The sequence below is a fragment of the Lepidochelys olivacea genome (assembly GCF_965140295.1).
Source record: "Lepidochelys olivacea isolate rLepOli2 genome assembly, chromosome: 5".
NCBI classification, from domain to species: domain Eukaryota; kingdom Metazoa; phylum Chordata; order Testudines; family Cheloniidae; genus Lepidochelys; species Lepidochelys olivacea.
The window spans coordinates 24,579,846-24,600,287 of NC_140415.1; the positions used below are offsets into that span (position 1 = coordinate 24,579,846).

Here is a 20,442-nt window from a genome sequence, read left to right on the forward strand (position 1 = left end):
TTAAGTCCGATGGGGAGTTATTCCACTCTGTAAGCCATTTGGGGATGCAGAGTGTACAAAAGATGCTAAATATAAAAATTGTAATGTAAAGTATAACAAAGTTCTTAGTACTTGCCACATTTCTCCATTGGTATGTACTGTAAACAGAGAAAGCATGATGGCATTCTGATAAAAAAACCAAGCAATATATTGTCGTCCTGGAGGAACACTGCCAGCAATCAGGCAGAAAGTTGTTTCGCATACATGGGTAATTAGAGAACCCTGCTACTTTATCAAGGCTCTTAATATGATTCACTCAATAGGTGCCCTCTGAAAATTACTAGAAAACTGATCTCCCAGCAGCAGATGGTTTATGTCTATATCCACTTTTTTATGAAGAAATAAGACGACTCCCAAAATGTAATGAATAGAAATGAATAGTAATAGCAATGTCATTGTTACATGAAAGAGTGATAGGATACATCATTTTAAATGCAGAAATAAGCTTCAAAGTAAAAAAAAACACAGGGGAGCTGAAAATCTGCTCCTTACATTTTCTCTATTTCCATCTATGTTACATCTGTATGATCTTTATGACAGGACATAAATCCAGGAGCATTTGTGCTCAGTGTGGTGAGGATTTGCTCTGATTACATTATTATCTGAAACTCGGAAAAACAGTAACTTACAAAAATGAACTGAAACTTAAAAAGACCTGATAGGAAAGTAAGTTCTTCTAGAGGCAAAGTTCATGAGTAGGAAACGCAGGTATTAGCTGGGTAGAGGTCAGGTGCTTCTTTATGGCTCTAGCACTGTAGTCGAATGGTGCCTTACTCCATTTAATAGAGACTGTCCTAACTAGACAACAAGCATCTATTTTTGTTATTTCCTTGATTCCTCCAGAATCAGTAAAGCCAGCCAGACCCTTGGCCAACTCTAACACATAATTCGTCTCTCCACCAAATTGAAGATCTACAGTGCAGTGGTCCTAACATCTCTTCTGTATGGTTCTGAGACATAGACTCTTTATAGACAGCACATTAAACAGCTTGAGCAATTTCACATGTGCTCCCTCCACTCATTTGCTGGCAGGACAGCGTGACTATAGTGACTTTTAGTGGTTCTTCCCTGTCAGCCTCAGAGGGAGGTCACTACACCTCTCTACGCCACCTAGCATGCTAATCCCCTGTCAATTTGCTTTGTGTCAGTAAAGAGTCTAGGGCCCTGGCCCCTTGGGGCAGGGCAGGGCAATCAGCGGTCTTTAGCCCAGCTTCCTGGCTGAGGTAGATGGTAAACAGTCAGGCTAAAGCCCCCACAAAGCAGCAGTAGTCAATAATCCAGCACCCTGACTGGGGAAGACAGCAAAAAGAGGCAGGCTCAAGACCTCTGGGCAGGGCAGAGCAGTAGTGGTCTGTATAACCCAGCTTCCTGGCTGGGGCAGAGAGCAAACAAGCAGAGGCTGTCTGGTGTTGGATAAGTAGGCCGCCACCCCAGGGGTGGAGTCGCAGCAGAAGGTAGGGGTACCTGGGGCCACCCTACTCCACTGGGTCCCAGCCCAGGGTCCTACCAATAGCAGGTGATCCTGCCACTGGGTCAGTGGGGATCCTACCAAAACATACTAACTGTGGTTTCAGCAACACAGCCGAATGAATGTCTGGTTTCCCTGGGCTACTTCTTATCCCTACCTGTTTGTAGGGCTCTGTTGCTTGCAGATCCTCAGTATCCTCGGGATACTCAGCAGCCAACAGTCCCAGTAGCTCCTTGGGGTACTCGCCTGGCGCAGTCCTGGCAACTCCCCAGGGTATTCAGCTGACATAGTCCCAACAGCTCCCCTCCCTTGGAGTTCTCCTCCAGGGGCACGGGTTGGCACATATCAGTCCCTGGTCCAGGAGCCAGCAACAGGGCAGAGCATCTGCCTCCTTCCCTTGCTCTGATCCAACTGAGCTGAAGGCCCCGCCTCTTATACTTCCTGTTCCACCCCACTGCTTCCAACGCGTGGGGTGGGCCCAGCCTAGCTCCGCGCACCGGGGGGGAGTGATTCCTCCCTGTCAGCCTCGGAGGGAGGCCACTCCAACTCACTACTGTGACCAATATGAAGGTCCTTGAGAGACCAAACACAACCAGCATCAAGGAAATGGTACTGAGAGCACAATTTGACTGGACACTTCATCAGAATGGAGGACCACTGCCACCCAAAACAGCTCCTGCATGGGGAGCTGAGGCAGGGCAAAAGAAAGAAGGACCATCCCTATAAGAGCTTCAAAGATAACTGGAAGAGCAGTCTCCAGTGCGCTGGTATCAATCTTACAGAACTTGAGCAAATGGCACAGAACAGGACTCACGGATGGTCTTTGACAAGATTAGCATGCAGCAGGTTTAAGCGGGATCGATGAAATCGTCTCCAGGCTGCACGTGAAAGACGCCACAGAGCCACATTATCAAACATCATGGATACAGACTCCCCACGTCCTCAATGTGGCCAACTCTGTGCATCAGGATTCTGACTTTAGAGTCATATGTGAAGCCATAGATGAGAATTGGGTCAGTGATGGACTACTACTACTGTAAGTTCTCATTTGTCTTGCCAAGCTACCCAGAACATTGGCAGGCAAAGAGCACCACTGGTATTACTGTTCAGTATTCAGCTCATTTGAAACCTAAAATGTTATTCTAGCCAGACAGTGGCTTAGTCATCTACACTCTTGACCCCTTCCTCCCAAAGATACAAGTCATGGCTCTGGCCTTCAGGAGTATAAATTGAGTCATAGGTAGTTTGCTCTGCAGTACTTTTGGATGAGGAGTAAAATTTTCCAGAGTGCCTAAGGCCCAGAGGCACAAAAGGACTTAGGCGTTGCAATGCTGAGCATCACAACACCTAACTTTGAGGCACCTAGAAGATCACAGGAAAAACACTGAGTGATCACAAAGTCCAAGTTAGGCACCTAGACTCCCTTTGCAATGCATGGGGAGAGACAGGCGCCTAAGGATGCAATCCACAAAAGCCAGCGTACTAGGCAGGGAGCTGCCTAAGCTAGCAATGAGAGATGCTGACAAGAGGGGTGTGTGCTAAGCCCCATTCCTCTCTCAGAGTTCAGTGCCTTAGTCCAGGCTGCAGAGAGATGCCTATCTCTGCTAGCAATCCACAACCAGGAACCCCTTTCCCAGCATCAGGCGACTTAGTTGTTTCAGGTAAGAATGAGTTTGGTGCTTGCCTAGCTCCAAGCAAAGTTGCCGGAGGAGGTGCCTCCCTCCTAACCCTTAATCCAGGGCCAGTTCTAGGGGTGGGCAAGCAGGGTGGTCACCCTGGGTGCCATCTTCCAGAGGCCTCTGTGCCACTCAGGTTCTGTTTGCTTGTTTTCGGCTTGGGCTCTGGGGAGGAGGGGGCTGAAAACATTTTTATCCTGGCCAGGTAAATAGCCAAGGCTCCTCTTTTTGCCCTTAGCCCAGTGGTAGGCTACTCACTGGGATGTGGGAGGCCCCTAGTTCAAGTTCCCTCTCTGTCTGATGAGGAGAAGGGATTTAAACAGAGGTCTCCCACCTCTTGGTGAATGGCCTAACCACTGGACTACAGAGTAACTCGCTCTTTTTCTGGCCCAATTAATAGTTAATTATTCAATCAACATGGAACAACTTCAATAGAAGAGATTGACAGAGACCCACCTAGTTCAGTGGTTGGAGCACTCACCTGAGAGGTGGGTGTGACATTGCACCCCATAATGCTTTATAGAAATATGCTTATGAGTGTAAATATGACCTACCTGGAATATGTTTTATGCTAGATATGCCATGTAACATATCTTTGCAAAGGTTATGTTCTACTGAATGTATTCATCCTATTTGTATGCATGTATCATTTTTATATCTGAAGTTATGAGCATTGCATCTGTGCTTGTATTTAAAGTGTTTGCTGTAGGAAGCACATGAGGCAGATTTGGTCAACATAGTGTGAAGGAGTTATTCTAGTACAGTCAAACCTCGCAATATCTCGCGATAACGCGAATTCGGATATAATGCGATCATCAGTTGGCTCCCCTTTAAGGCCGTAATACTGTTCGCGTTTTGCCGGAATACTTTTTTTACGACATTTATAAATAAACCGCGTTCTTCCATTATGGATACAACAGTTCGCAAATGCAAGTCGTTTTCTGCCCAAGAGAAATTGTATGCCATGGATCAAGTAAAGAAGGGCAAACAAGAAACTCAGCTTGCTAGAGATCTAGGAATTAGCGAGTCCACTCTGCGGGGGTGGAAAAAAGAAGAAGAAAAGCTCCGTAGTCTACCCTGCATTCTTGAAGAGGAAACTGGTTTACAGAGTAAAAAGGTCAAGTTTGCTAATGACAAAAGCCTGGATTCAGCCTTGTACCAATGGTTTCTCCAGGCTCACTTAGAAGGAGTTCCCATTTCTGGCCCTATTCTGAAAGCTCAAGCAGAGAAATTTGATCTCCTTATCAATGGAAATGAATCCAAATTTAAAGCGAGTAACGGCTGGCTGGACAGATTCAAGAAAAGGCACACTATAAGCCAAGTTCTTGTGTCTGGGGAAAGCCGCTCAGCTGATAAAGAGGATGCCAATTCCTACCCAACTGAGCTTAAAAAGTTGCTGGAGGAAGGTTGCTACACAGCCGATCAAGTTTACAACTGCAATGAGACTGGTTTATGCTTTAAAATGTTACCCGATCACACCCTCGCAACCAGGACTGATAGTCAGAAATGAAATGAGAAGGCTTTAAGCAGAGGAAGGACCGAGTCACTCTCTTGTTTTGTGTCAACAAGTCTGGCAGCCACAAAGTCAGACCTCTGATGATCGGAAAAGTGAGATCTCCCAGATGTTTTCATCATGTTAATATGAAGGCCCTTTCCTTTGAATACACCAACAGCAAGAATGCATGGATGAATATCTCCATATTTCAAGATTTTTTCCATAAAACTTTCGTGCCAGCCACTCGGGCTCATTTACGAAAACTCAAGCAGGAGCAAAAAGCTCTCCTACTGCTGGATAATTGCCCTGCCCACCCCCCAGTGGAAAATCTTGTCAGTTGTGACGGCAAGATTAAAGTCTCTTATCTCCCGAAGAACACTAAGTCATAAATCCAGCCACTGGACCAAGGCATCATATCGGTATTTAAGCAAAACTATCATCGCAAAATGATCAAGCAGATGGTATCGGATAACAGCTCCTCCGTCAATACATCAACTCCTACCAGGCCTGACACACTCACTATACTCAACACATTGCTTTCATAGTATTTACCCAAAAAGGGTCATGTGAGATGTCTAATGGAAGCTTATCTCATACTGATCCTCCTAAAAGTTGTGGGATGTATGTAGGGGTGATATTTAAGAAGTTGTATGGATGTACTGAAATGTGTTTAGAATCTGTGTGCCAGGCAGGGTTCACAAGTAGGTTTTACCAGACAAAGGGCAATCCACTTTGTCTCTGATGTGTGTGAAGCAAACACAAAACATGTAATGTCTAAAGGAGAAACAGGTTGACATGGGGACATGATCTCAACATTGCAGCAGGGCACCAGGAAGGCATTTTAAAGGACTATTGAACTATAACAGGGGGGTGGAACAACACTCCATTATCCATTTCACGGAGGAACACCCTTGGCAGAGGGGGGCAATTTGTGAAGGAATGAATCCTAGATTGACTGAAAACCAGCAAGCTCTGCCAAAAAGCTTTGAGGGTAAGAAACTGCTTTAGACAAGGGTTGTACCCTAGCAAGTGTTAGTCTCTAGAAAGCTTGTTATATTTTTGTTTTATTTGTAATCACTTCTGTTTTCATTAGTCTGACTCAAAACTCACTTGAATCTGGGGATCTCTGTTTTTTGTTCATAAACCGATATTTGTTTTCACTATAAATAGACATGTGTTGATATAAAGGTCCTGAAATCTCAGCTGTAACTGTCCACCTGTGCGTATATGTCTCTTTGGGGGGGGCTCCATAGTGGGGCTCCATTCTGAGAGTGTCCAGTGCCAGGAGCTGAATGCTACCAGGGAACACTCTTCACGGGGGTTTCAGGGATTGGGGTACGTCTGATGTTAACCTGCAAAGCAAGATAGCAAAATAGGACTGGTAGAGTCCTGAAGTGAGTGCTTGAAAAGCTGGTGGTATACAAGAGCTGACATCCAGCTACCACAGGATAAACACCCTCATGTTGAAGGCAAGGGGATAACAAGATGACCCACAATCCTGAGCACCCCAAAAAAGCATCACACCTAGGCACTTAGGGAACTTTTATCCAGGAATTTTAGGCACTGACTGAGTTTAAGCACCTACATGGTTAGGCAGTGGCAAGAGGGGGTTACAGTGGTGGCTAAAATTGGTGGCTAAAACTGGCTAAAAAGTCTGGGGTTTAGGTGCCTACATAGGTTTGTGGATCTGGGCCTAAGTAGCTTAGAAGCCTAGGACCATTGGCTTTCAATAAAACTTAGACTCCTAAATCACATAGACACTTTGGAAAATTTCACCAGAGACTTACAAACCAGGACCTTGTCTGCTCTGCATGGACATTAAATATCCTGGTCGCAGCCCTGGACCATTGTGGGGTCAACCTCAATCATGGAGTAAATCAGAGCACCTCCCAGGGCCAGTTCCAGCAGCAGGGAATTGTTGTAACATAGGCGTACCTTAAGCTTGCCCTCTTTTCCCCAGACACAACCCTGGCACTCATGCTCAGAAGAAACAATAAACATCAGAGCCCAAGCAAGGACATTCGTCCACTGACCTGCTAGGCAAGTTTAGGGAAGCTTTGCATTATCAAAATCATAAGCATTGCCAGACTAGAGCAGACTCAATATCCACATAGACCAGTATCCAATCTCTGACGATGGCCAGCATCAGATGCTTCACAAGAAGGCGTAAAAAATCTGCAATAGGGAGACTTGGGAGAATCTGCTCCTCACATTAGGTCTTATCCTGATTCCTAATAGTTAGAGGTTGGTTTAAGCCCCAATGCATGAGTTTCAATATCCCTTCCGAAATGTGCTATAATTAGGACAACTCCCATGCAGTCTTGGATAGTGACCCAGCACATCTTGTTCATTTTAAGAACACTTTCACTGCAGATTTGACAAAAACGCAAAGAAGGTACCAAGGTGAGATTTCTATAGATAGCTACAGCACTCAACCCGGGGTTTAAGAATGTGAAGTGCCTTCCAAAATCTGAGAGGGATGAGGTGTGGTGCATGCTTTCAGAAGTCTTAAAAGAGCAATGTAGTGGGGCAGTTATCCCGCTCTGGGGGAGGGAGGCTGGGCTGATTGGGGAGGCAGCTACAGCTGGGGCCATGCCCCAATCAGGCCACACCTGGCCCTGTTATAAGGGCTCAGGGAGGAGCTGGGTCATAGTCTCTCTCTAGCTGTGGAGAGAGAAGGATCTGGCGGCCTGGGAGCAGGGTACCAGGTGCAGAGCAGTGCTGGGGAAAGGCAATAGAAGCTGGGGAGCTCCAGCCTGGAAACTCCCCAAGCTGAGGCCTTGGGTAAGGCCAAAGCAGGTATTGGCATTGCAGAAGTGCAGCCTGGGGCTAGGCAGAGGCAGCTGGTCCTACCCCCTTGCCGATGATGAGTAGCCATTACGGACTGCAGTCTGCCCCAGTGAGAGGGGGCTAGATGACTGGCAGTAGTCACTGAGGCAAGATGGGGTTAGAGGGATGGGGGTTCCCCAGGGAGGGGAGAGCCAGAGGGTGGGGATGCTGTTGGGGCAGAACCCTGAGGTAAAGGTCACTGGAGTCCTGAGAGGGACATGGGACCTGAGGCAGGTGAGACACTGGCCAGCAGAGGGCGCTCTGGAGCTGGACATGAGCTAATTCCCAGGACGACCAGCAGGAGGCGCTGAGCCAGTAAGTCGTCGTCTCGCTACAAGCAAAACTCTGATGCAGAAATTACAGAACCTGAAGCACCAAAAAAGAAAATCAACCTTCTGCTGGTGGCATTTGACTCAGATGATGAAGATGAACATGCATCGGCCCACGCTGCTTTGGATTGTTATTGAACAGAAACCCGTCATCAGCATAGACGCATGTCCTCTGGAATGGTGGTTGAAGCATGAAGGGACATATGAATCTTTAGCGCATGTGGCATATAAATATCTTGCAACACCAGCTACAACAGTGTCATGAGAACACCTGTTCTCACTTTCAGGTGAATTGTAAAGAAGAATCAGGCAGCATTATCTCCTGCAAATTGTAACCAAACTTGTTTCTCTGAGTGATTGGCTGAACAAGAAGTAGAACGGAGTGGACTTGTAGACTCTAGAGTTTTACATTGTTTTATTTTTGAATGCAGTTTTTTTGTACATAATTATACATTTGTAAGTTCAACTTTCATGATAAAGAGCTTGCACTACACTACTTGTATTAGGTGAATTGAAAAATACTATTTCTTTTGTACAGTGCAAATATTTGTAATAAAAAATAAATATAAGGTGTGCATTGTACACTTTGTATTCTTTGTTATAACTGAATATATTTGAAAATGTAGAAAACATACAAAAATATTTAAATAAATGGTATTATATTATTGTTTAACAGCACAATTAATCGCAATTCATTTTTTTTAATCATGCGATTAATTTTTTTAATTGCTCGACAGCCCTAATAGTCATATAAATTTCCAATCCTTTTTAAAATTTTGCTAAATTCTTGGCTGCAATGAGTTCCACTGTCTAATTATGTGTTGTATGGAAAAGTATTTGTATTTGTAACTATCAGTTTTGAATTTGCCACGTTTTAATTTCACTGACTGTCCCCTTGTTCTTTCCATTTTATAACACAAAGCTCCCAACCTACTTTCTGTGTATCATTCATTTATTTGATACACTTGTATCATATTACCTCTTATTTGTCTTCTAAGGTAAACAATCTATCAATCTCTGTTCATATGAGAGGTTTTTCCATGACCCAAATCATTCTTACAACCCTTCTCTGAACTCCTGCTAATTCTACAATTCAAACATATGTCAGCTTGGTAATGTGTACAATGTGGTGCTAAGCAACCCTGTAATTTATAAATGTTATCTAAACTCAGCCCAGTATAATGCAGGTTCGTGACTAATTCAGTAAGCAAAACAATACAAAAAAACAAACAAAAATCCCACATCGCACAATGTATTCCCCAAACAGGAGGCTTCATAACAAATATATTCAATCAAAAATTTAGAACCCATGACAACAAACTCTGATGAACCTTAAAGTTCCAAAACCTAAAACTTGTTCATGCTGCTTTAGTTCTCAAAACTAAAGACTTCACGCTGTCAACCTTACCTCACAATTGCTCAGTGGGACTATTGGTGCAGGTTACTATTCAGTGTAAGAATGGAAGAATCAGACACAGAGTTCATGGACAAAAGTCTATGTTTCCGACACGGCATTAACTTGAGAACCTTACTCATACCCCAGTATGCAAGAGAATAATGCATTAGAATACCATTTTTCAAAAGCACCTAAATCCCATTGAGTTTCAATGAGACTTGGGCTCATACGTGACTTAGAACCTTTTGAAAATTTACCGTACATTTATATACTGAATCTTTTTAAAATGCACACCAAAGGACATCTTAGCATGTTGTTGGAGACAGCATATTTGGAAGGAAATCGGTATTCAAGCCATAAAGAATTAGCATTTCACTCAAGTTGTACATCTCATGGATATTAATGTAAAATTGCTGTGGAGGTAAAAGACCATTCATCAAAAGAACCTAATTGCTTTTGACTACCTTTTCCTATCAGACACTCTTCTCTATAGCCTAATTGTCGCTTCATATTTCTAAAATGCTCCAAAAAGACTTTGACAATCCGACAGACAACAATCTCTGCCTTTTCACTGAGTAATATTCCATATCTTATTTAAACATATAGCATTGGAAAACCTATTTTTAAGAAGAGTGCAGCTGTTGTTTTTCAGTACTCTGTCATGTGCTACTCCAAGGACTCCAATTTTATCTGTAGGAGACCAATTTTCATGTGTGTCCAGGCTATGTTAGAAGCCCACAGGGGTTTCTAAAGCTTTGGAATAGCAAGGAATTTCTTTACATATCAATAGACTGGGGAAGGGGGAGGAAATTCTTCACAGATGTTTATCTTGGCACAATTCATTTTGCAGAAATGAAAGAATTCAGGCTTGAGAGTGAACTCTGGTCTCTTGTTCTGCAGGCCATTGCAGACTGAGACATGTTGCTCAAAGTTCTGGCTACCATTGTTGTCTTTCAGTAAACCAAACAGTCCTGAGGAATCTTACTCTGTTGCCTGTTTGATTTCCCAGTCTCAAATAAGTTAAACCCTTGCAGATTAAATTCTGCACTTGGATGCGGACACCCAGCTGCCGCCGAAGTGAATGGGAAAAATATAACAATTTATTTGTCCATTTTCCAAAGCTTTCATGTGTTACCCAGAAAGATCAAGAAGGTCATGGGTACCAGAGGGTTGCACACTGTTGCTTCTGTAGACCAAGCTCATTGCAAAGACCATGGACTCTTTGCATCCCTCCATTCACCCCACAAGCGCACAGTATGCCAGGCTCCCATTCCCCTCTATTTCAGGGACTCCCAACAACCCATGCCCCTTCCTTCATGACAGGGGCTCTCTGTGGCCCCCAATTTCCCTCTCCCGTCATACCAGAAACTCTGAGTATCCCCCTTTCTCCCATTCTCCTCACATGTCAGCAGCTCTCTGTGCATCCTGCCCCATTTCCTTTCTCCTCTACCATGCTAGGGGCTCTATGTGTCCCCTCATTCCTCCCTACTCCTCTCTTTCCCTGCACCATTCTCATTTTCTGACTTGGGGGGGAGAAGCCTCCCAAGGTGTTCACTCTATTGAAACAATGGGCAGAGTAGCGATGGGGAGTCAGCCAGTTCTTTGACCTATAGACAAGTCCAGAGATGGTGGAAGCTGCTGGCTCCGCTAACCAGATCCAAGGAGCTCCACGTGCCCCCCACGTCCTGCTTGTGGTTTTCCATTTTTCACCAAAATGAACAGGATTCTTCCCACTGATGCCTAGAACGCTCCCTGAAATTTTGGAATTGGTAGGATGTGGCATTCAGAAGTTATTGCATTACAGGCAGACAGAGAAATGCCTTCCAATTGAGCACAAACCCTTGCTTTGCTTATCTAATAAGCAGCCAAAAACTGAACTAAAGTTCAGCTGAACCTTTGGACATTGAATGTCAGCGTGGACATTGAATTAGAAACCCCATTATACGCTCTCATGAAATTTCTGGTGCATCTGAGCTTCAGCAGTGCTAAAAATATTGTCCAACAAGAATAAACACTTTACCTCTCAGACCTAATCTAAACTAGAGCGTGTAGAGAAATGGGAGATTTTAAAAAGTTGCAAACTTTTGTACCTTTCCCACCCTACAAAAAAAAATAGCTTTAGATTTGGTTTAAAGTTTGTGTGAAAATTCAGGCTGGTTCTTATTCAAGTGATACATAAATGCAAGTTATTTTATTCAGACTAGTTCATCTAGTGTTTTAACCAAACACATGCACACCTCTGGCTCACTTCCAAAGAGATCAAAATCATCATGGCACCACGATGCAAGACCACATCACTTACCAGCCCATTGCAAGTGCTGATCACTGCTGGTCCATTCCCAGAATTTGGCTGCAAGACTGTACCAATGAGGTGACATGAGGTTCCTGAGTAAGGTACAATCTTTGCACCAGTGTGGTTCCCGTATCTCCTTTCCAGTACATAGTTAGCAGAAAGGAATCCTTGATGGACAGTCAAGTTAAAAAACAGATCCTTCTCCTTGTGGTTAATTTTATAATACACAAGGTTTTCCTTTCTACTGAAGTCTCTTTTCCTCCTGGCATCTGAGGTGTGATGGTGTAAACTGTAAGAGAGAAAATGGCCGCTTGCATCTACTTTTGCAGGACCAACCATGTGGTATTCTTGCAGTGTCCGGATAAAGTGCTCTGGGAAAAAAACAAAGGGAACATTTTAGCTTTTCATAGAATCAAAGGCCTGGGAGGGACCTCAAGAGGTCATCTAGTCCAGTCCCTGCGCTCATGGCAGGACTAAGTATTATCTAGACCATTCCTGACAGGTGTTTATCAAATCTTCTCTTAAAAATCTCCAATGATGGAGATTCCACAACCTCCCTAGACAATTTATTCCAGTGCTTAACCACCCTGACAGTTGGGAAGTTTTTCCGAATGTCCAACCTAAACCTCCTCTGCTGCAATTTAAGCCCATTGCTTCTTGTCCTATCCTCAAGAGGTTAAGAAGAACAATTCTTCTCCCTCCTCCTTTTATGTACTTGAAAACTGTTATCATGTCCCCTCTGTCTTCTCTTTTCCAGACTAAACAAACCCAAAATTTTCAATCTTCCCTCATAAATCATGTTTTCTAGACCTTTAATCATCTTTTGTTGCTCTTCTCTGGACTTTCTCCAATTTGTCCACATCTTTCCTGAAATGTGGCACCGAAAACTGCATACAATACTCCAGCTGAGGCCTAATCAGCACGGAGTAGAGCAGAAGAATTTCTTCTCGTGTCTTGCTTACAACACTCCTGCTAATACATCCCAGAATGATGACTGCTTTTTTTGCAACAGTGTTACACTGTTGACTCATATTTAGCTTGTGGTCCACTATGACCCCCAGATCCCTTTCCACAGTACTGCTTCCTAGGCGGTCATTTCCCATTTTGTATGTGTGGAACTGATTGTTCCTTCCTCTTAAATGGAGTACTTTACATTTGTCCTTATTGAATTTCATCCTATTTACTTCAGACTCTTAGGATATAGATATTCAGACCTGTCTGTAAAGGCCTATACTCTAAGAATTTAGGTGTATTCTTATCACTTGGCTAGTTATAGAGGTATAAAAGAAAGAATCAAAATCAGTCTGCCTGTGTAAGTTCCTTCTCTTACTGTGACAGTCTGAGGCCCTGTTCTTAGGCTAAGGCCTTTGGCTAAGCAACAGAGGCAGCCATAAGTTGGGAAGCGACCGGTCACATCCTCACATTCCAAACTAGTCACATTGAAAGAAGGTGCTATTGGGCTGTTGTCATAAATATAAAGGGAAGGGTAAACCCCTTTGAAATCCCTCCTGGCCAGGGGAAAGCTCCTCTCACCTGTAAAGGGTTAAGAAGCTAAAGGTAACCTCGCTGGCACCTGACCAAAATGACCAATGAGGAGACAAGATACTTTCAAAAGCTGGGAGGAGGGAGAGAAACAAAGGGTCTGTGTCTGTCTATATGCTGGGCTTTTGCCAGGGACAGAACAGGAATGGAGTCTTAGAACTTTTAGTAAGTAATCTAGCTAGGTATGTGTTAGATTATGATTTCTTTAAATGGCTGAGAAAAGAATTGTGCTGAATAGAATAACTATTTCTGTCTGTGTATCTTTTTTGTAACTTAAGGTTTTGCCTAGAGGGGTTCTCTATGTTTTTTAATCTAATTACCCTGTAAGATATCTACCATCCTGATTTTACAGGGGGGATTTCTTTATTTCTATTTACTTCTATTTTTTTATTAAAAGTCTTCTTGTAAAAAACTGAATGCTTTTTCATTGTTCTCAGATCCAAGGGTTTGGGTCTGTGGTCACCTATGCAAATTGGTGAGGCTTTTTATCCAACATTTCCCAGGAAAGTGGGGGGTGCAAGTGTTGGGAGGATTGTTCATTGTTCTTAAGATCCAAGGGTCTGGGTCTGTAGTCACCTAGGCAAATTGGTGAGGCTTTTTACCAAATCTTGTCCAGGAAGTGGGGTGCAAGGTTTTGGGAAGTATTTTGGGGGGAAGGACGCGTCCAAACAGCTCTTCCCCAGTAACCAGTATTAGTTTGGTGGTGGTAGCGGCCAGTCCAAGGACAACGGGTGGAATATTTTGTACCTTGGGGAAGTTTTGACCTAAGCTGGTAAAGATAAGCTTAGGAGGTTTTTCATGCAGGTCTCCACATCTGTACCCTAGAGTTCAGAGTGGGGGAGGAACCTTGACAGCTGTTAGGAATACAATCCTGTCCTGATAGTGCCTATCACCTCCAGAGAAAGGGAAGTGCCTCGAAAATGTAAAAGGAAACTTAGTTTGATAGCATCCTGTCTGGCAAGAACTCACTTATCAATAGCTGGGATGTGAAATCCTCACTTCTGTATTGTTTTGTCATTATAGTTTCCACTTTGCTATTGTTTGTCTGTATAATCTCTGTCTGGTTCTGTGATTGTTTCTGTCTGCTGTATAATTAATTTTGCTGGGCGTAAACTAATTAAGGTGGTGGGATATAATTGGTTACATAATCATGTTACAATATGTTAGGATTGGTTAGTTAAATTTCAGGAAAATGATTGGTTAAGGTATAGCTAAGCAGAACTCAAGTTTTACTATATAGTTTGCAGTCAGTCAGGAAGTGGGTGGGTGGGTGAGATGGGAACAGGGAATGGGGGTAAGGAAATTGGAATCATCTTTTGCTAAAGGGAGAAACGGGAAAAGAGAATGGGGATGGGGAAATTGGAATCATGTTTGGCTAAGGACAGGAATGGGAACAAGGACACAGGTGTAAGGCTCTGTGGTGTCGGAGCTGGGAAGGGGGACACTAAGGAAGGAAACTGGAATCATGCTTGCTTGAAGTTCACCCCAATAAACATTGAATTGTTTGCACCTTTGGACTTCGGGTATTTTTGCTCTCTGTTCATGCGAGAAGGACCAGGGAAGTAAATGGGTGAAGGAATAAGCCCCCGAACACAGACCATTACTCCAGTTTGTCCAGATCATTTTGAATTTTATTCCTATCCTCCAAAGCACTTGCAACTCCTCCCATCTTGGTATCATCTGCAAACTTTATAAGTGTACTCTCTATGCCATTTTCTAAATCACTGATGAAGATATTGAACAGAACCAGACCCAGAACTGATTCCTGAGGGACCCCACTCATTATGCCCTTCCAGTATGACTGTGAACTACTCAAACTACTCTCTGGGAACAGTTTTCCAACCAGTTTTGCACTTATAGTAGCTCCATCTAGGTTGCATTTCCCTAGTTTGTTTATGAGAAGGTCAAGCAAGACAGTATCAAAAGCTTTACTTTTATACTCCAAAGCTTTTATCATTTCAGAACTCACATACATGAAAGGGAAACTTGTAGGGGAGGGGCTGATTCTCCACACCATTCCACAGGCATAAGGGGGTGCTGTGCAGTGCAAAATCAGGCCTGACTACTTCAACAGCTTCTCATTTGGGCTTTTTACACTCTCCCTCCTTAACACAAACCTTAAAAGCTTTAAAACATTTCTCCCATTCACATCCTTTCACATTTCAAACTCAACATCAATTCTCTACCCTACACACACACACACACACAGAAGGGGGGAGGGGGAAGACATAGAGAACCAAGTGCTCTCTCCTGAAGTTTAATAAGTTTTCATATTTGTACTGGTGGATTTAATTTAAGCAAACAGAGATTTAGAATTCACAGAACACCCACCATTAGCTTGAGCTGTTAAAAATATGGCCTAAATTACTCTGAGGTGAGCCCAGTCTTGCTCCCACTGACTTCAGGAGCACAACTTCCACATACACCAGTGGGAACAAGAATGAGCGCACTGTCACTATTATCAGACTCCAGAAGGGGGAAGAAATTCACAGCATTCTTGCCTCTCACTAATATCCAATACTAAGCAACAGCTACTACCTATTTACTACTCAAATTGAGGTAACAGCCAGAGGCACCAATCAAATGATATTCAAACATATAAGACACAGTCCCCACCCTTCAGTGCTTACACATTAAAGGTGAACTCCACTGGTGGTATACATTGCCTTTGAGGACATTAAGCCAATTTACATCAGCTGTTGCCCGAAGACTCTTTCAGTCTAAAGGTTTGAAATCCAAAGGATATTGTCAGAATGAATGTTCTTCTGATGCCCCTCAGCTATTATTTCCTATTCTAGAAACACCTATTCTTACACATGAAGCAATTAGACCCCACTCTGCCATACTTTGGTGTGTTTCTATTCTCTTTATTATAAGAAAATATTGTCTTTGATAATCCCATGGCCCTATGAATTCTGTTTTACCTTTATCATCTTATTGTCATGATTTTGTCCTGTTCATTAGCATTACCCACTTTTGTCATTTGGCCTGGCCTATCCTGTTTTTTCTCCTTTGTCATCATCATGTACTAACACAACTGACTGGATTCAACCCATCCTGGAAGGTGCAACATTCCCTCAGCTCCTACTGATTCCAGCAGCGGCGGAAGGGGCTCAAAATTTCTAAGGAGCTGCGAGGCACCTTGCAGGATTGAAGATCTGTGTTTGTACCTTTCAAATGATACAATGAAGTCTTCACTCAATAATGACTCTTACTTGACTGCATAGGGGATGAAAACAAGGTGAATATTTGGACTATCTTCTTCAGGAAGGAAGGAAAATAGCTCTAAAATCTCAGCTGTCAGCCATGCCATAAAATTAGAGAAGTTTACACCATCCCCAGGTGCTATTTAAGGACTCATTTGTGAGTGCTGCCAGCCAATTTAAAGAAGCAATATGCAACAACAGAAAATACTGGAATAGACCTGCAGATATTAATGCTGAAAAATTATGTAATGGACCAAAGAGAGTGAGTTAATAACACACCAAAGTGTAACTAGAGGGGGGTTAAACGTATTTCTCACCAGTAATCAGTACAACTAAAATACTGATCTCTTGGTTGCTAGAAAGGGATTACCACAGGCACTATCAATACTGGAACACTTTCTTCAGCTCTATGTTAAGCCTCATTTTATTATTAAATCTAAAACAAAGACAAGAGGCACAATATCACAGTATCTTGTTGTTGTTCTGCAGTACAGTACTCCTAATGAATTCTCTAACAATGTCAGGCTGGGGAACGAACAGCCAGGGACGTATACTACTTCTAAAAACTATATACAGGCAAGAATGCCTTCAGGCTATTATCTTTCTATATCACCCCCTCCAACTTTCCTAAGGTAATATTTAATGGGTCCACACACAGATGTTAAAGGTTCTCATACAAATGTAATACTCTGCCCCCACCCCTGTTAATTCTTTTCTTTTAGCAAACTGTGTGAGCTTAGAGACCACAATGTTCACAGCGGCGTGGCATACTTCATTAGTACAGAATAAGATGTAATGTCAGGGCCGGCTCCAGGCACCAGCTCATAGAATCATAGAATAGCAGGGTTGGAAGGGACCTCAGGAGGTCATCTAGTCCAACTCCCTGCTGAAAGCAGGACCAATCCCCAACTAAATCATCCCAGACAGGGCTTTGTCAAGCTTGACCTTAAAAACCTCTAAGGAAGGAGGTTCCACCACCTTCCTAGGTAATGCATTCCAGTGTTTCACCACCCTCCTAGTGAAAAAGTTTTTCCTCATATCCAACCTAAACCTCCCCCACTGCAACTTGAGACCATTACTCCACGTTCTGTCATCTGCTACCACTGAGAACAGTCTAGATCCATCCTCTTTGGAACCCCCTTTCAGGTAGTTGAAAGCAGCTATCAAATCTCCCCTCATTCTTCTCTTCCGCAGATTAAACAATCCCAGTTCCCTCAGCCTCTTCTCATAAGTCATGTGTTCCAGTCCCCTAATCATTTTTGTTGCCCTCCGCTGGACGTTTTCCAATTTTTCCACATCCTTCTAGTAGTGTGGGGCCCAAAACTGGACACAGTACTCCAGATGAGGCCTCACCAATGTCGAATAGAGGGGAACGATCACGGCCCTTAATCTGCTGGCAATGCCCCTATGTATACATCCCAAAATGCCATTGGCCTTCTTGGCAACAAGGGCACACTGTTGACTCACATCCAGCTTCTCGTCCACAGTAACCCCTAGGTCCTTTTCTGCAGAACTGCTGCCGAGCCATTCGGTCCCTAGTCTGTAGCGGTGCATGGGATTCTTCCATCCTAAGTGCAGGACTCTGCCCTTGTCCTTGTTGAACCTCATCAGATTTCTTTTGGCCCAATCCTCTAATTTGTCTAGGGCCCTCTGTATCCTATCCCTACCCTCCAGCGTATCTACCTCTCCTCCCAGTTTAGTGTCATTGGCAAACTTGCTGAGGGTGCAATCCACACCATCGTCCAGATCATTAATGAAGATATTGAACAAAACCGGCCTGAGGACTGACCCTTGGGGCACTCCACTTGATACCAGCTGCCAACTAGAAAAGGAGCCATTGATCACTACCCTTTGAGCCCAACAATCTAGCCAAATTTCTATCCACCTTATAGTCCATTCATCCACCCCATACTTCTTTAACTTCCTGGCAAGAATACTGTGGGAGACCGTGTCAAAAGCTTTGCTAAAGTCAAGGAACAACATGTCCACTGCTTTCCCCTCATCCACAGAGCCGGTTATCTCGTCATAGAAGGCAATTAGATTAGTCAGGTATGACTTGCCCTTGGTGAATCCATGCTGACTGCTCCTGATCACTTTCCTCTCCTCTAAGTGCTTCAGAATTGATTCCTTGAGGACCTGCTCCATGATTTTTCCAGGGACTGAGGTGAGGCTGACTGGCCTGTAGTTCCTAGGATCCTCCTTCTTCCCTTTTTTAAAGATGGGCACTACATTAGTCTTTTTCCAGTCGTCCGGGACTTCCCCCGATCACCATGAGTTTTCAAAGATAATGGCCAATGGCTCTGCAATCACATCCACCAACTCCTTTAGCACTCTCGGATGCAGCACTTCCGGCCCCATGGACTTGTGCTCGTCCAGCTTTTCTAAATAGTCCCGAACCACTTCTTTCTCCACAGAGGGCTGGTCACCTTTTCCCCATGCTGTGCTGCCCAGTGCAGCAGTCTGGGAGTTGAACTTGTTCGTGAAGACAGAGGCAAAAAAAGCATTGAGTACATTAGCTTTTTCCACATCCTCTGTCACTAGGTTGCCTCCCTCATTCAGTAAGGGGCCCACACTTTCCTTGACTTTCTTCTTGTTGCTAGCATACCTGAAGAAACCCTTCTTGTTACTCTTAACATCTCTTGCTAGCTGCAACTCCAGGTGTGATTTGGCCTTCCTGATTTCATTCCTGCATGCCCGAGCAATATTTTTATACTCTTCCCTGGTCATTTGTCCAATCTTCCACTTCTTGTAAGCTTCTTTTTTGTGTTTAAGATCAGCAAGGATTTCACTGTTAAGCCAAGCTGGTCACCTGCCATATTTACTATTCTTTCTACACATCGGGATGGTTTGTCCCTGTAACCTCAATAAGGATTCTTTAAAATACAGCCAGCTCTCCTGGACGCCTTTCCCCCCCATGTTATTCTCCCAGGGGATCCTGACCATCAGTTCCCTGAGGGAGTCAAAATCTGCTTTTCTGAAGTCCAGTGTCCGTATTCTGCTGCTCTCCTTTCTTCCCTGTGTCAGGATCCTGAACTCGACCATCTCATGGTCACTGCCTTCCAGGTTCCCATCCACTTTTGCTTCCCCTACTAATTCTTCCCGGTTTGTGAGCAGCAGGTCAAGAAGAGCTCTGCCCCTAGTTGGTTCCTCCAGCACTTGCACCAGGAAATTGTCCCCTACACTTTCCAAAAACTTCCTGGATTGTCTGTGCACCGCTGTATTGCTCTCCCAGCAGATATCAGGATGACTGAAGTCTCCCATGAGAACCAGGGCCTGCGATCCAGGAGCTTCCGTGAGTTGCCAGAAGAAAGCCTCATCCACCTCATCCCCCTGGTCCGGTGGTCTATAGCAGACTCCCACCACGACATCACCCTTGTTGCTCACACTTCTAAACTTAATCCAGAGACTTTCCGGTTTTTCTGCAGTTTCATACTTGAGCTCTGAGCAGTCATACTGCTCCCTTACATACAATGCAACTCCCCTACCTTTTCTGCCCTGCCTGTCCTTCCTGAACAGTTTATATCCATCCATGACAGTACTCCAGTCCTGTGAGTTATCCCACCAAGTCTCTGTTATTCCAGTCACATCATAATTCCTTGACTGGGCCAGGCTTCCAGTTCTCCCTGCTTGTTTCCCAGCTCTTCCCGCTGCAGCGGCTTTTGGGCAGCAGCTCCACCGGTCTTGCGGCGACGGCAGCAATTCGGCAGCGACTGCTTGGGGCCGCACAATGGGTAGAGCCGCCCCTCATGTGCTACCATGATATATGTTCCATGGCCTTATATCACTTACAGCCTAAGTCATTGGTGTAAGTGGCCACTGACGCAGAATAGCTGGGCAGTTCTAGCTTGAATGGCTTTATATTAACTAACAGAGGTGGGAAACTGAAAATAGAAAACTATTTAAAAAGAAAGGTGGATACACTCTATTGCAAAACCCCGCAATCCAACTTTCCCTTTCAACACCCCTACTGAACAAACTTCAGTTATGGGAAGGCTAAGGCCCAACATAATTTCTGTGTTTGTTTGCTACAAGTCCTGAGCACCCGCTGCTGACTGCTGCTGACTGTGAGGCCGAATGCTATGGGTAAAGGACTCCAGTGATGGAGTGAAATGACTGAATCTCTGTGGAAGGCGGGATAATGTGACACCTCCTCTAAACCATGACAGGAG

At 44.0% G+C, this 20,442-nt stretch overlaps 1 protein-coding gene across 1 annotated transcript in view; it reads right to left on the minus strand.

Moving 5' to 3' along the window:
• Nucleotides 1-20,442, minus strand: part of ADAMTS12 (ADAM metallopeptidase with thrombospondin type 1 motif 12) — a 319,746-nt gene that overhangs the window by 296,066 nt on the left and 3,238 nt on the right. The window contains exon 2 of the mRNA XM_084629649.1: nucleotides 11,535-11,896. Coding sequence (XP_084485775.1) covers nucleotides 11,535-11,896 — 362 coding nt within the window. The remainder of the gene's footprint in view (nucleotides 1-11,534; nucleotides 11,897-20,442) is intronic.